Consider the following 15,619-nt stretch of genomic DNA (forward strand, 5'->3'; position numbering starts at 1 on the left):
TTTTGTAAAATATTTATAATATAATATTTATTAAAATATACTATATAATATAAATAATCTAGCTCTCCGCGTAATACGCGGTCTCGCTCTAATTAGTGATAATAATGATAGGAAGGCCCTACTAATGATAATCACCAATGTTACCTGAAATTCTGCAAATACTAGGCTAAGCCAAAAATGCACCTCTTACTTTTAAAGAGACTAGAGAAAAATAAACACACAATTTATTTAGTGTTTGTTTGGGTGTCATTATCTTGATAAAAAAAATATTTTTTCAATAAAAAAAGATTTTTTTATTTTTTAGCGTGTTTAGCAAATTTTTAGTAGTAAAACTAAAAGAATAAAATAAAAAATATCTTTTTTGAAAAGATACAATTTACATATTTTTTTAAAAGATCTTTTTTCTTTAAAAAATATTTTTTATGTAATAAATAAATAAAAAGTACTTTTATATTGTTATACCCAAATATAATTGATAAATAAAAAGATCTTTTTTGCATGAGATATCCAAATATAAAATTACTTTTACTTTTTTTTATAAGATCTTTTAAAAAATGATCACTCAAAAAAGATATTTTCTTAAATACTCACTCAAACAAACCCTTAATATATAACTCAATCAACTCAAATTCATAAACAAAAAGGGTATATATACATATTTATACTAATAAGAGAAGGAGAACTTTCATGACTTGAACAATACGAGACTAACTCATAACACAATATAATAATATATGATAAATTAAATTACTTTAATTAACCACACAAATATAAAGATATATATTCTTACATTAGATTTACTAAGGAATAAATATGACCGTATCACCAAAAAAATATCTATTGGTAATTAGCAATGGATAATTTATCAATAAATAATTATGGACAATATTTATATCGTTGAGTTTATTCAATTATTAAATCTAACTGAAAATAGATTACTAATAAATTTTTTCTATAAATAAGCTAATAAATCTAACCATGTCTAGCCATTTTCTCAGGGTGAGTACTCTAATTGATGATAAGAGGATGAGAACATATAAGAAGGAAATATTTGTCTTTGAGGCTATATGTCTGAAGTTCAAAGATCAACCTACAGGGAAGAAGGTTTCTTTTTTATTTTTCCAAATCCCAAATTTAATACTTAAACAATGACCTACAAGAAAGTTCTAATGATAGTATTAAATATCAATATAAATAAAATAATTATATTAGATGTATATTAAAATAAATTATTAATATAAAATAATATTAAAATATAAAATTTATATTAAAAATAAAATAAATTATATATATTTTTGATATATAAATAATATTTTTAAATAAAATTATCGGTTAAATAATCAAATTATTAATAATTAATAATCAAGTTGAAAATACATACGAAAAACATGCCTACATCTTCTTTTATTCTTTTGCTAAGAAAGCCATGAAGATTGACAACACTAAAAATACAACAAAGACATACATCCAAGATTCCGTAATGGAACTTAAAAAAGACTCATTCTAATTAAATATAAAATAAACTATTATATTATATGTATGCTAAAATTAGTTATAAAAATGAGTTACAATATATATAAAATACATGTTAAAATAAAAATATATATTAAAAATAAATTAAATTACATAAATTTATATATAAATATATTAATAGCTGATTTTAATAGTTAATTTTAACGTACTAATGGTATTTTAAAAAAAACAAATAATTATAATTAATTTTTACTTTTGAGTATACATGTATGGATAAACAAGCAGCCATATCTATAGAATTTGCGTGAGATCTCTCGCTTATTTCAGGAAAAAAGAAGAGGGCACATACTACACATGTGCTCATAAACCTTATTACAATCAAGAACCCTGTTATTTGGCTGCAGGTATATATAGCAACCTAGACATAAAAATCATGGTAGAATAAAAACAATAAAATAAAATAAAATAGAAGATCACAAGAAAAAGAAGAGGAATTCTAAGGACAAAATACAAGACTATAATCGGTTCCTCCAGGGCAAGTGAAAGTGCTGGTTACATCATCCTTAGGGTAGCTAAACACATCAGGGCACCTCGTCTTGAAGAACTTTGAATAATCAGTGGGCCCACACGTGGTGTTCATACAACAATACTCGCTGGTCTTGAAAACCGTGCAAGGGTTGTTACAACCACCTGGAGCTTTCAGCTGAGACGGGCATTCATCGTTGATGTTTGCTGTGCAGTTTACGGATCGCGTGCAGTTATTCGTTAACGGAGTGAACGAAAGAGGAATATTGAAACCGTCAACCACCGAGACGTCGTAGAAGTCCAGATTGTTATATTGGTTAAGCGCGTACTCCACAAGCGTGTTGGGTGCCGTGCCGAATGAATCGCACTCCAGGACGCCTTTACAGTCACCAGTTAAACACGTCCCATTACCTGCGCTGTCGAAGGTGCAGTTGGTTCGGCCCCAAAGACGTGCCCCCGACGTTCCGCTTGTCACGTTGAGAGTCCACGTTTGATTGGGGTCGAGTCTTTGGCCTCCGCCGGGCACCGCAGCTGCCCAAACTGTGTAATTGCAGCTGTTTGTGATGTTGAGTGTTGCTGCTTGGGCTGCAGCCAAACAGGTTAGGGCGATCACAAAAAAAGCGGAGAGATTTTTCGTAAGTGCCATTTGTGTTTTTTAGTTTGGTGAAAATTGAAGGAGTTGTTTGAGGGTTGGATATATATAAAAATGAAGTGGATGGGAGATTATTCAGCTTTGTTATACTGAAGAAGGAACCTTCGCACGGTTGGACTTTTTAAAAAAACAATGATCTCTGGTGATGTCATTCTTGGTAGATATATGATATACACATTGATATGAAGACAAGTCAACTGTTTGGAAAATCTATATGATCAAAATAACTATTGTAGGTAGCTTGGCAAAAACAGTCACGTTAATTAATGGAAAACGTGCTTTGTGCCGTGATTTTGGAAAAACTGATTACTTTGTCTTTGGGTGAATAAGAGTACAAATTCTTTAGCATTCATTAGCTAGAGGCTAACTAATCTTTAATCCCCGTTCGAGTTCACCTTTTGCTAGATAGGATGCTAAGCATGAATTCAGAACATAAAGTTTAAATAATCTAAATAACTATAGCTTAGATCAGGTCTTGTTGTTAGAAAATCGGTTAGTTAATCCTTACTATTAGAGTTATTTTTTTTTCTCATCTCTCTTTTGGTTTTGAAGAATGTCTCTTATTGCATTTTCTTTGTTAATTAATTTCAATTATACTGTCTCAAATGGTGACATTGATAAATAGAAAACGGATATGTTATTGAGTTTTCATTGACGTGTACATTAGGCCTACGTGAATTAAGAGCGATGACCACATGGTAACGCGTCAATTTAAGCAACCTATATCTATGTAATTATTTTGATAACTTGCTATATCTATGCATGATCAACTTATTAATGTAATAAACTAACATTAGAGTCAATAGAAAACGCGTATATAAGTTGCATAAGAAAGTTTTGGACTCCTCTTATTAACATTCAGTAAAATACAAAAATAAGAGATGCAAAAAATCACAGAAGCTGAGATCGAATTTTAGGGATGAAATTTTTGAATATATTCTGTATATCATGAATTAATTAGAAAACAAATTTGAACTAATAATATTTCTATTAAAAAGAATTATGCCAGAGATACATATTGCTTTTTTTTTTTCAACATTGGACCAGGTCGCAACAAAGTTGAATTCATACGGAACACGTAATGGTTGGACAGGGTCTAGTATGACGCGAGGCAACGTTGTTTTCATTTTCATTGAATTAATAAATTAATTTATGGAAAGACGGTGAAAAAAAAAAAGGAATTAAAAATGAAAACTCAAAGTCACAACTCAGAAGTCATATTTTTAATCCTAGGAGGAGTTGAAGAAAAACAAATGTTGAATATAACTCATTTCATTTGTTTAAAGTCAATTGTGCACAGTATTGCCGAAAGTCTTGAATTTTTATTATAAACCTTCGTAATTCATTCGTATTGAACGGTTAGTTTTTAAAGATCCTTCTAGTCTTGGGAATGGTTGGATTTTGATTAGTTAGTGCATGTTTAAATTGGTGTTTGTTGGCGTTTGTAAATTGGAATTAGAAAGAAAAGTGATTTTGTAAAATTAATTTTAAGTAGAAATGAATTTGTATCAATATGAAATTAATTTAAATAGAATAAATATTGTTTGAATAATATTAATTAAAATTATTTTTAAATACACAATTAATTAATTACTAAAAGACATAATATTAAATTATAATGTTATTTTTTTAAGTATATTTAATTTTTTTATACTTCTTTTAACATATTTTTATATTATTTTTTTATAGTATTCTATTTTAATATGTTATAATTTTTTACTATTATAATATAAATTAATATTTATTTATTAAATTAAAAATAATATATATAAATAGACAACTCTTTAAGTACTTTTATAATAAAAATTAATATTTACTTGTTAAATTAAAATAAGATATAAATAATATATTTTTAGTATTTTTTTAAGTATTCTCAATAAATTTATTTTTATTATGATTTTAGATTTTAATTTTTTATTAGTTATATTTTTATTATTATTTATAGTTAATTTTTTATTTAATTTATCATTTTTAATAGAAACAATAATATATATTATAAAAAATTAGAATAATACACAATGCACAAGAATTATAATAATCAATTTTACAATGTCAAACAAAAAAATATTTTATAAATTTTTGAGTACTTTTAGTATTTTTTATTTAGTATTATTTTGGATCGTAAAATTTTATTACTTATAATTCTATTGTTACATGTTTGATTTGTTTTTCTATTTATTTTGTTCGTTTTTAATAAGATCAATAATTCATATTATAACAAAATCATAATAAAAATAAAAATAAAAATATGAAAAAAGTAGTAAAAATGATAAAAAAATTAAAATATTTAAAATAATTTAAAACAAATTTGAATTCTTATGGAACTAGTAAACGTAAATACATGTTAGTCATATAAAAATACGAATGCAAAAATTATAATTTTTTGCTTCAAGTGAATATATTTTTAAGATACAAAATCACTTCTACTCTTAACGTAAAAAAGTTACCAAACAACAAAAACAACTATAAAAAAGATTTTAAACATATTTTTGTCCTCTCAAACGTATTTATTAAACACACTTTTAATAGTTTCTCCTTGAGTGTAATTTAGAAATTTCGGCTACTATTCATAGAAAAACATTTTTTAATAATTAAAATATTAGCATATATTATATTAAAAATGAATTAAGTTCTCCGTTTTATTTTCGATCGAATATTTACTGTGTTCACCATAAGTTCATAACTTTGCGGGGAAGATATATTTCGGTCTCATTATGGAGGCCCATAATAAGGAGGATGGGTTATGGTAATGGGCTTACATTATCTCAATGACACTGAGGCCCAAACAGCATAATATATCCAGAATAGGTTTGCGAAGAAAGCCTCTGACTTTAGGGGAAAAAAAAACACAAGAGTGCGGGGGAAGCCGTTCCAATTTTCCAATAATAATAAATTTTTAAAGAAATAAAAGAAAAGAAGCTTCCGTCAGTCTTCAGTGTCACTCTTTGGCTTCCAAGGCAAGCTGCTTGTGCGTACTTAACAGTGAAATGAGTGGCAGTTAAAACCGCTCTTTGTTTCGTTTCATATTCCACTACTCTCACTAGTCACTATCACTTGTCTCAGTATTAATCGTTTTATGTCTGCAGATTGGATGTGATTTACCAAAAAAGTGTGATATGATGTTGGAGGTTGAGACGGAGCTCGAGGAGTTGAGTTTTGAATTTGATTCATCTGAAGGAGATGGAGTCCATTTATGCCTTTCTTCTTCAAATTGCAACTGTGATGCCACTCTTCTGAAATCCACCCCTGTTTCAGGGTAAGCTACTTTGCTCTATGCCTCTCTGTTCATCTCAATATAACAATAAATAAATAATTGCTTACTTCCCCCCCCCCCCCCCCCAAAAAAAAGGAGTAGCAAGGCTGAAGCTAGACGCTGGTCGGAGGAAGAGGTACTTGACTCATTTCACTCCTTATATTATTCTCATTTTTGAAGTACTCTATGTCTCTGCAATTCTTCTTCGGTATTCTTCCGATACTTAACGATCTGCCTGTTTCTGACAAACAGGACAACCTTTTGATTCAGATAGTCAAGAAGCATGAAGCTAGGAATTGGAAGAAAATAGGTATGTCACAGTGATTTTAATATTAAAGGAATATGCTCCTCCAGTTTGAAATTAAAATGCATAGTTAGTTAAATATTTAAAATTGGTCTTTTGCAGCTGCGTATCTTTCAGGGCGAACTGAAGCCCAATGCTTACATCGCTGGCAGAAAGTTTTGGATCCTGATCTTGTGAAGGGTTATTGGACAAAGGAGGTGCACTTTCTATGTTACTACTTTCTACTGTTGGTGAATTTTGAATTGTACTCATTTCTGTTAGTGGAGATGTTGATCGTTATTGCGGTCTTCTTGTGCATTCAACTTGTTAGGAGGATGATCGCCTCACTGAGCTAGTAAGAAAGTATGGTTTGAAGAGATGGGCCGAAATTGCAAAATTCTTACCGGGTCGAATTGGGAAGCAATGCCGAGAGAGGTAGCCGATTAGACCTTATTTTGTTGTATAATTTGTCCATTTTTATTCATATTGTGGATTTGTGCTGTTTTCTTAATTTATGTAATACATCTGCCTAATTGTAAGATTTCTGTGATTTGTGTCTAACTCTAGATGACTCATTAAGGGGATATTTTGAGTTGGTTGCATTATGTTGTATACATGTTTTACATAACTTAGGTTTTTGTATTGACAAAAAATTATTGGGCAGATCCTTGTATGCATGCATGTTACTGTAAAATATGATGCATTAGATGAACTAACAAGTTATCAACTTTAATTTCAGGTGGCACAATAATCTTGATCCAGCTATAAAGAAAGATGCATGGAGGGAGGAAGAGGAATTGGCACTTGCTCACTATCACCAAATATATGGTAGTAAGTGGGCAGTGATTGCAAGGTATCTTCCTGGAAGGTATTACTTATCTGACATTACATGTTTCAATTTTCAAAACATGCCTTAATATTTAAGACCTGGATTCTCACTGTTTTTGTCCTTGGGTGAATCAGGTCTGACAACGCCATTAAAAATCATTGGAACCGCTCAATGAAAAAGAAAGGGGATGCATCTTCACATCTTGGGTTTGACCTAAATGTTGCTACTTCCAGTTTTCGCACATCTCCAATAGTTCCAGCTCATGTTTCAGTTAAAGTAGATAGCCATAGTTTCAATGAAATGGATTCGAAGCACAGGGTTGACAACTTCCCAACACACTTGGTTCTTCAAAAGCCCAGTAAATCTCCCAAACGACAGAAAGTTTCTTCCTCAGATGCCAAGAGAGACCAAGTTGGAAATGGAAGCAACAACAAAATCAGCAGTACGTGCCATAATGCAGATGACATGAGTAACGACATAGGATGTGGGGACAATAATGACAGCAGAGATACTCGCACAATATTTGAACAAAGTCCAGAACGTGTACTAAGAAGCTTAGCCATGACCTATGAGAATATTCCTTCTATTATTAGGAAACGAACTCCCACCAAGGCTGAGTGTGCCCAAACTCCTGAAGACGAACGTGTTATTAGTTTACGAAATTTAAAATTGAGCCGGGAGTTTATTCCATCCATTATTACTACACCAAACACTAAAGCCATAGCTAAATCTCTAGAAGGATACATGGAATGATAGAATATGCTTGGAAGTTGTAATGTTGCCATGTAAATGTAACCTTTCCCAAGGTTTACCGAAAGGGAGTTACCCTTTTTGGTTCATAGAGAGTTGAACCTTCCTTTTTCTTTGGTCAAAGGAGACTTGCACGTGCTTGAATTGCCGATATCCGGGCCTAAACTTTTGTTCTTTACTTCGCAGCTTTTCTTGTTGGGCTTCACCTTATATGAAAGAGAGAACACGCGCTATGATCCATTATGCTTGTCCCATTTTAGCCATTTTCCTGTTTCTCTATCTCATCACTGGCTACGTTTTTCCGCCGCCTTCCCCTTAAATAATGATAAAAAAAAAAAGCAAAACGAAACGTTTTTTGAAAGAAAATAATGGAAGAAACAAAAGGCACAATCCATTGAAAGACGAGATTATCTCGTTTAGTTGACGGACAATGGTATTATATCCTTCTGAACAAACACAATATAATTATATTTGTTAGATAATAACAGTTTAATTTAATTTACTGGATGCATAACAATAGTATAATTGGTACAAGTGTATTTTCGTCAACCAATGATGCGCAGTTGAAGAGTGATTGATGTTTCAACATGTTTGTGGCCAATTCAAGGTCCTAGGTTAGCTTCCGGCTTACGGGCAAGGACCTTAGATTTTATGTATTACACATAACAAACTATTAGGTAATGTTTATTCTGAAGTATTGGGATAAAGATTGGGAGACTGAGACATCGTATTATGTTTGTTAATTCAGAGATTGGTATTAAAATTTCTGTTTCTATCCCAAAATTTTAATATTTCAGTACTTTCAAAAAGTATGGATATAGGGGACTGAAATTTTTAGAGATGAAGACTGGAACTTTAATAACATTTCATATCTAAAATACCCTCATTTCAATTAATTAATTCCAATTTTATCCTTTGTGCAAATTAAATTAAAATTTTATTCTTGTTTTAATTTTTGTCTCTCACTTTGCACCAAACAAAATACTGAAATTTATTTTAGTCTCTGTCTCTTAGTCTTTGTCTCTAATTTAATTTACACAAAGGATAAAATTGAAATTAATTAATTAAAATGAAAGTATTTTAGGTATAAAATGTTATTAAAGTTTCAGTATCTGTTTCTAAAAATATCAGTCCCCTGTGTCCCTACATTTTGGAGGCACTGAAATACTGAAATTTTGGGGACAGAGACAGAAATTTTAGTACCAGTCTCTGAGCCAACAAACATGATACTGTGTCTCAGTCTCTCAGTCTCTGTCCTAGTACTGCAAAACAAACGCTACCTAAGTCTCAGCCTTTCAGTCTCTGTCTCTCTACCAAATGCTACCTTAAATATGGATTTTTTTTATCAGTTATATACTTATATGTGTATCAGATACATTTTAAACATAATATTCAGTAACACTCATTTGATATATATGTTTTTTATGTTTAATGGTGATTTAATAGAAAAAAAAATCAAATACATCTAAATATTATCATGTGTCAGTCTTATTTTAAATATATATTCTTAAAATAAATTTAAAAATAATATATATTATTAATTATTAAAATATCAATATAATACATCTAAAAAATATTAATTCACGGCTAAATATTTTATATAATTAAAAATAAACATAAAAAATAATTAAAAAATTAATTTATATTTTAATATTAATAATATATCAAAATATCAATATAAAATATCTAAAATTCCTCTAATTATTAATTCACCAATTTAAAAACTTAATTGATTTAGCCGTAGTTTAATTAGAATAACTTATAAATATATATATATATATATATATATATATATATATATATATATATATATATATATATATATATACTAGAATAAAGTACTAAATTAATTTTTTATGTTTGGTTTTAATTCTATTTTAGTCCTTATTAATGTTTAAAATGTCATATTTAAATTCAAAAAAGTTTTATTTAATTTTAATGTAGTGCTGCCGTAAAGTCAACATTAAATAATTAACGTCACCGTCCCACCAAATCTTAATGTCCTTCCCTAAAAAATATACAAATTCGAGAGACACAGGATCAGCAACGAATGCATCACCGTGAGCCACGAGCCTTGTTTCAAACACATGAAGAACATGGTTAAGAATTTGCTTTCTGCGAGAAAGTTCGCTGGTGGCGACAATGACAAAATTATCGTCACCTCTATTACGGAAACTACTTCCTTCGACAACCGAAGAATTTGGTTGTATAAAATTTTCATGTCTAAAAACTGAGTTTAATTACTTAGCATTGACTTTACAACAGGACTACATTGAAACTAAATTAAAATTTTTTGGAATTGAATAAAATACTTTAAATCTTAGAGGCCAAAACAAAATTAAGCCTAAATGTAGGGACCAATTTAATACTTTACCCTATATACTAATTTTAAAAATATATACATTAAAAGTGCAAAATTAATGCAAATGAATTATATCTCAAATGACATAATTTCTTCATATTCATTTAAAAGATTGCGAATTTGAGTATTCTTATCTTTGGTAAAAATAAAAAAAGTGCAAAATTAATAAAATTATATAATTCCATATAACATAAAAAGTTATATAGAAAAAACGATCAAATATCAAGATTTATACGTGTATAACATTCATGATATTATATATTTTGTTATAGAATAATAATAAAATAATCAAACAAAAAATTATTATTGTAGTTATATTTTAATTTATAAATTTTTTTATTAAAAAAAGTGTATTTATATCTTTTAATTTTTATATATTTAATTTAAATTAAATGCATTATATTTTTTATTTACCTACTAAATTGGTATTCAAAAGTTTATATGAGTGACAAAAAGAACTTAAAAAATACTAACGATAAATAAGTTCTCAAAAGATTTGAAAACATGACAAAAAAATTAGATATTAAATATATATTTTACAAAAAAAAATTAGAAATTAAATTTTGATGCAAATTTTTGCAATTATTATTAGAAAATAAGATCTTTTTATCCTTCAAAATTGATAAATTTATATCAAGTGATTTTTGTTTTAAATTTTTTAATTGCAAATGACCATTTTTTTGGAAAAAAAAAATCTAGAGTCAAATTTTGCTCCAAAAATTTTTATGTAACTTCTAAATATTTATTTAAATATTGTCACAAAAATTCGGATCAAATGGATAAGTCGCTTGCTAAATATGATAATTTTTTGTTACTCACAAAAATATAATATTTATTAGTTATTTTTATTGCATTTTCAAATCTTTTAAGGATCGTTTTGTCGAGAATATCTTTAAAAAAAAAATTTATCATCAAATAAATTTTTCGAGTACTCAATTAATAATTAATCCAATATATCATGGATAAAGATAATTTATTATATATGAAAAAAAAGTTTTTGTCATAAACTTGAATAGCTCATTAAAAACGCCCCACAAGAGTCATAAAAAGAAAGAAAAAAACTTTTGAAGCCAACCGATTTTAGGTTCAATTTGACCAACAGATTCGAAACTGGTTTAGTAATTTAGTGGTGATTTTTAAATTGACGGTTTTTGGCTTATCAATTGAAATGCATAATCAATCGGTTTGAGAACCTTGATTTTAATAACAATACAATTTATCCTTTAAGTTTATCCTTTACACAGTTTTTTATTATACTAATTTAAAATAATTAAATTTAAAACAACATATTCAAATAGATTTAATATTTTAAATTTAAAATATAAATTTAAGAAACAGTTTAAACAAAATTAAAATTCAACAATTTAATTTTAAATTTTTTAAATTTTGACACATCTCAAAATACTTTTTAAATATTTATCTCGAAACATAAATTTTACTCTATCAAACTTTTCACCCACTCGTAAATTCTAGATCCGCAGCATCTCACATTCCTTCTTTGTTACAGCGCTCCTTCCCCATCCTGCGCTCTTCACCCGTCCTGCGCTCCTCCTTCGAGCCGTGCTCCTCTGTCGCGTCGCGCTCTTTTTCTGTTTCGTGCTCCGCTAGTAAAAGATTCTATCTTTTTAATATAGAGTAAAGTACTATTTCTACCCATGGAAGTTGAAACGCTGACAATATACCCACGAAAGAAAGAAACTACCAAATGTAACCATCAATCATGACATCAGTGGGACGAAACTAACCAAGCCTTATTCCGGCGTTGACTCCGTTAGTAACGCTACGTACGTGGCACTTCACGGCGTGACATGGCTTGGGGGGCTTCACACGTAGATTGCTGAGTTGTGTGACCGTTATAATGTATCCTCAACCCCAAAATTTCCCAAATTCAAACCTTGTTCCATCTTAAAGACGAACCCTAACCCTAGATTCACCAAAATCTTCGAAATTATACCAATGTCGAGGCGAAGACTCTTTACTCCACCTTCGAATGGCAGTGGTAGTGTGTCTGGAAGCTCAATTTCAAAGCGGGTGAATGATAGGAAGTTCAATGGCAGATGTTTCTGTGGGTTGCGGGTGACGCTGTTACAACCAGGGATGGCGATGAATCATGGGAGGTGGTTCGTCCGTTGTCCCAATTGGAAGGTAACCCGTTGTATACCCTGTTCTATGTGAGTTGAATGTGCATCTGATTTTAGTTTTTTTTTGCCATGGATAGAACTTGGACTGCAACTTCTTTGCATGGGTAGACGAAATCGAAAGGCAGTGGGAGGATTTGAGGAGAGCACTGTCAGAAAGAAAGATGCAGGAAAACGTTAATGAGGCTGAGGCTGAAGTAAAGATGCTCATGATGTTAGGGAGGTTTAAAGCTGAAGTTAGTAAACTTAGGTTTTGGTTTGTGATTATGTCAATGGTGGTGGTATGTAACGTTGTCTGCACTTTGTATCTGATTCTTAGGAGGTTTTGAGCCTAAGTAGTTGTTAGTGTTAGAGAATAACAAAAATACCCATGCTCGATTCTAAATCTGTCATTTGTAGACATCTGGAATCAAGAAAATGTCAAATAGAGTCTTATAAGATATGTAACTTGCAGAAGTTATCTATTACTAATTGCAAGTCTTTTTTTACTTTCTGCTCCAAAATAACATGAAAGACAGGCAAAATAACCTCATAAGTACGTAGTAATTGAGTTACTGAATTGTTCAAGTTATAGGTATGAGTTATCAACTACAAGTATGCACCCATACCAAAAATCAAAACATAAGCAATTGAAGGTATAGTATGTGACATATCCAACAATTGTAAGATAAATTGCCATGGACAGTTCAAAAAAAAACATAATATAAAGACTCTTGCTTCATAGATTTAGGGTGGAGTTGCTGCTTCCGCTTGACCCTTCCTTCAAGTGTGCAGTTGTTGAACCCTTTTTTGGTGGTGGACGGAAGGCAGGCTGCGGCCACCTACTTGAGCTTGATCCTCTCACTGTGGGAGTTGGCATGATTCCATGAACCTGGAAGTAGTGCCCTGGGAGGCAGCTTACATGGTTTGAAGTGTCACAGTGGGTGGCACATCAGAGGCCAGGGGTGATGGACTAGTAATAGTTGGTGTTGCTGGAGCAGATTGTGGTTGTTAAGTAGTTGGTGGTGGTCTTCGCAGATTCTTCTTCTTCTTTGGTGGCCTTTTTGCAGTTGGTGGCCTAGTTGAAGGAGACCTCACTGGATTAGGAACGGGTTGAGGAACTAGGGTGGTCTCCTACAATAGTAGACATATATGAGTGATTTGATTAAACAGAACTTGTAAAATGAAGTTGTAAAATACATCACTAGACTTACAGGTGGTGGCTGAGATGTTGCTGCTTCAGCTGCTTCAACAGCTTCCAGAGTTTCCTCCTAGAACATCTCTTCTAGTCTTGCCACCTCCTCCTCGTCATCCTCAGCAGCTGGGTGTTGACTTGAACTTTGTCCCCCAGCACTAGGGGTGTGCGTGGGCAGAGTGAAACCGGGTTCAATGTGACTCAGACCCGACCTGAAATATATATCGAGTCTATTTATTAGACCCGACCCGACCCTAAACCCGAAGAAACCTATACACTTTTGGGCCACGATTATACCGGGTAAAAATCGGGTGAAAACCGGGCTGTTAACATTACATTACCTTAATACCTTCTTATAAGCAAGCATGTGAAAATATCCAAATTTCTAAGACTCCAATCATTATTTGACATGGTAAAATTCACTTAGAAAAATATAACAAGAACCAACTCTTCTTTCTAAAATTAAATCATAACCATAATCAATACTAATATTGTCTAATAACACCAAATATTTAAATAAATACAAATAACACAATATTATGCATTAATTAGTCTAAAATCTTATGCATTTTAAACATAAAATATTAACTTATAGTCTTATAATAACTAATAACACAAAATATTAAGGTTTACAATACTTAAATTTCACATAAGAATAGCCATCATCAATCACTAATACACAAAATATTAATTGTATATGATGACTGGGCCACCGGGTCGATTTCGGGTGGTCCGAGTCATGACCTGGAACCGACCCGAAATAATGACTGGGTCTATTTTTGAGACCTTTACCCGATCCTAGACCCGGTGAAATCACACCAAATTAGCCCTTAAATTGTTCGGGACCGGGCCAGGTCTTCGGGCCGGACCGGGCCATGCACACTCCTACCTAGCACTCCCAGCCATTGCCTCCTTCTTCTTGGAACAGCTACGACTGTTGTGTCCAGTCTGCAATACATTTATCATGAAATAAACGTGGACATTGAAAGCACAAGTAATGTGAGCATATGAATTATGGTTTACCTTTAGGCAGTACTTGCAGGTGATGGGGCCATACTTTCTGGGGGCCCTATGAGGATCTGGGGTGGGTTCTTTTGGGGGGTCGTTCTTTTTGTCTCTTTTCAAATTTGGCCTCCCAATATGCTTCTTGTATATTTGGGGCAATATAGGAGGTAAATCAACATGCTGCCAGTATTCTTGACTAGGAACAGGCTGGATGACGAACTGGTATGTGCTATTATATGCCCCCATAGAGAGCCAGTTGTGTGCATGTTCCTCTGGCCTCCTATTCTAGTATGCAAGGGCAACACATGCATGCCTACACGGCAAACCAGTCAGTTGCCAAAACCAGCAGGAACAAGTCCTCTTTCCTATATCCACCATAACCTTATGTGGCAGGCACTGTACTTCATACATATTTCCAGGATCATCTCCGGTGGGAAACGGCCGCCACTTGTTGCTCTCCCTTTTCTCTTTTTCCAGCCTACTCTGCTGCACAGGAGTGATTACTCTGTTATATCCCATCAACGCCTTCTTGTTTCTTGTAATGATGCTCATCATATAACACCTCACCTCTTCCAGCATAGTTATAATAGGCTTCCCTCTCATTTTCTTGATCCTAGAATTGAATGATTTGCTGTTGTTGTTCGTGTAATTGTCAGACTTTGGGTATTCGCTAAAACCAATCCTACTTCATTGACTTGGAGGGATCCTGTTCAGATACTCCCAAGCATGGGGATTAACCCGTTTGATCCTATCCAGTACAGCATTGAACTCTTGAGAGGTTGTGGCCTTGGCACATCTCCACATTGCCATTTTCAATTCTGTATCCCCCCACTATTTTCTAAAGTTCTGCCATATGTGCATAGCACAAAATCTATGATGTGCTCCTAGATTCACTTCACGCATAGCAGGGATGAGGCCCTGGTTGAGAAAAGTAAAGCGACTATATGATTATACCCTATGAAGGACAATAACTATGACAGTAGTAGGTATGCATAATACATTGTAAAAAATTAATAATGAAGACATACACAGAAGATAAGAATTCAGTTATTACCTTCTGCATGTCTGACATGAAGTTAATTCCATTGATTGCAGCATCACCTAAGTCTTCTTGGAGCAGTTCGAGAAACCACTTCCAACTATCCTTACATTCACACTCCACAACAGCATATGAT

General features: G+C 31.7%; 2 protein-coding genes across 5 annotated transcripts; one reads left to right on the forward strand and one right to left on the reverse strand.

The window, feature by feature from the left end:
• Window positions 1–1,690: 1,690 nt before the first annotated feature.
• LOC112801494 (thaumatin-like protein) lies at window positions 1,691–2,829 on the reverse strand. Its single transcript, XM_025844259.2, has one exon. It carries the CDS (start codon window positions 2,642–2,644, stop codon window positions 1,970–1,972), a length of 675 nt encoding a protein of 224 aa, XP_025700044.1. The 5' UTR covers window positions 2,645–2,829; the 3' UTR covers window positions 1,691–1,969.
• Window positions 2,830–5,491: 2,662 nt separating this feature from the next.
• LOC112801495 (uncharacterized) lies at window positions 5,492–8,005 on the forward strand. Of its 4 annotated transcripts, XM_025844261.3 has the most exons (8): window positions 5,492–5,618; window positions 5,737–5,906; window positions 6,000–6,039; window positions 6,156–6,213; window positions 6,310–6,404; window positions 6,518–6,621; window positions 6,926–7,054; window positions 7,150–8,005. In XM_025844261.3, exons 2-8 carry the CDS (start codon window positions 5,767–5,769, stop codon window positions 7,766–7,768), a joined length of 1,185 nt encoding a protein of 394 aa, XP_025700046.1. In that variant the 5' UTR covers window positions 5,492–5,618; window positions 5,737–5,766; the 3' UTR covers window positions 7,769–8,005. The 4 variants fall into 4 exon arrangements, with proteins under 4 accessions (XP_025700046.1, XP_025700045.1, XP_025700047.1 ...); XM_025844260.2 differs by lacking the exon at window positions 5,492–5,618 and having other exon boundaries at window positions 5,635–5,906; XM_025844262.3 differs by lacking the exon at window positions 5,492–5,618 and having other exon boundaries at window positions 5,641–5,906; window positions 6,926–7,039.
• The last annotated feature ends 7,614 nt before the right edge of the window (window positions 8,006–15,619 follow it).

The sequence above is a fragment of the Arachis hypogaea genome, chromosome 5, assembly GCF_003086295.3.
Source record: "Arachis hypogaea cultivar Tifrunner chromosome 5, arahy.Tifrunner.gnm2.J5K5, whole genome shotgun sequence".
NCBI lineage: Eukaryota > Viridiplantae > Streptophyta > Magnoliopsida > Fabales > Fabaceae > Arachis > Arachis hypogaea.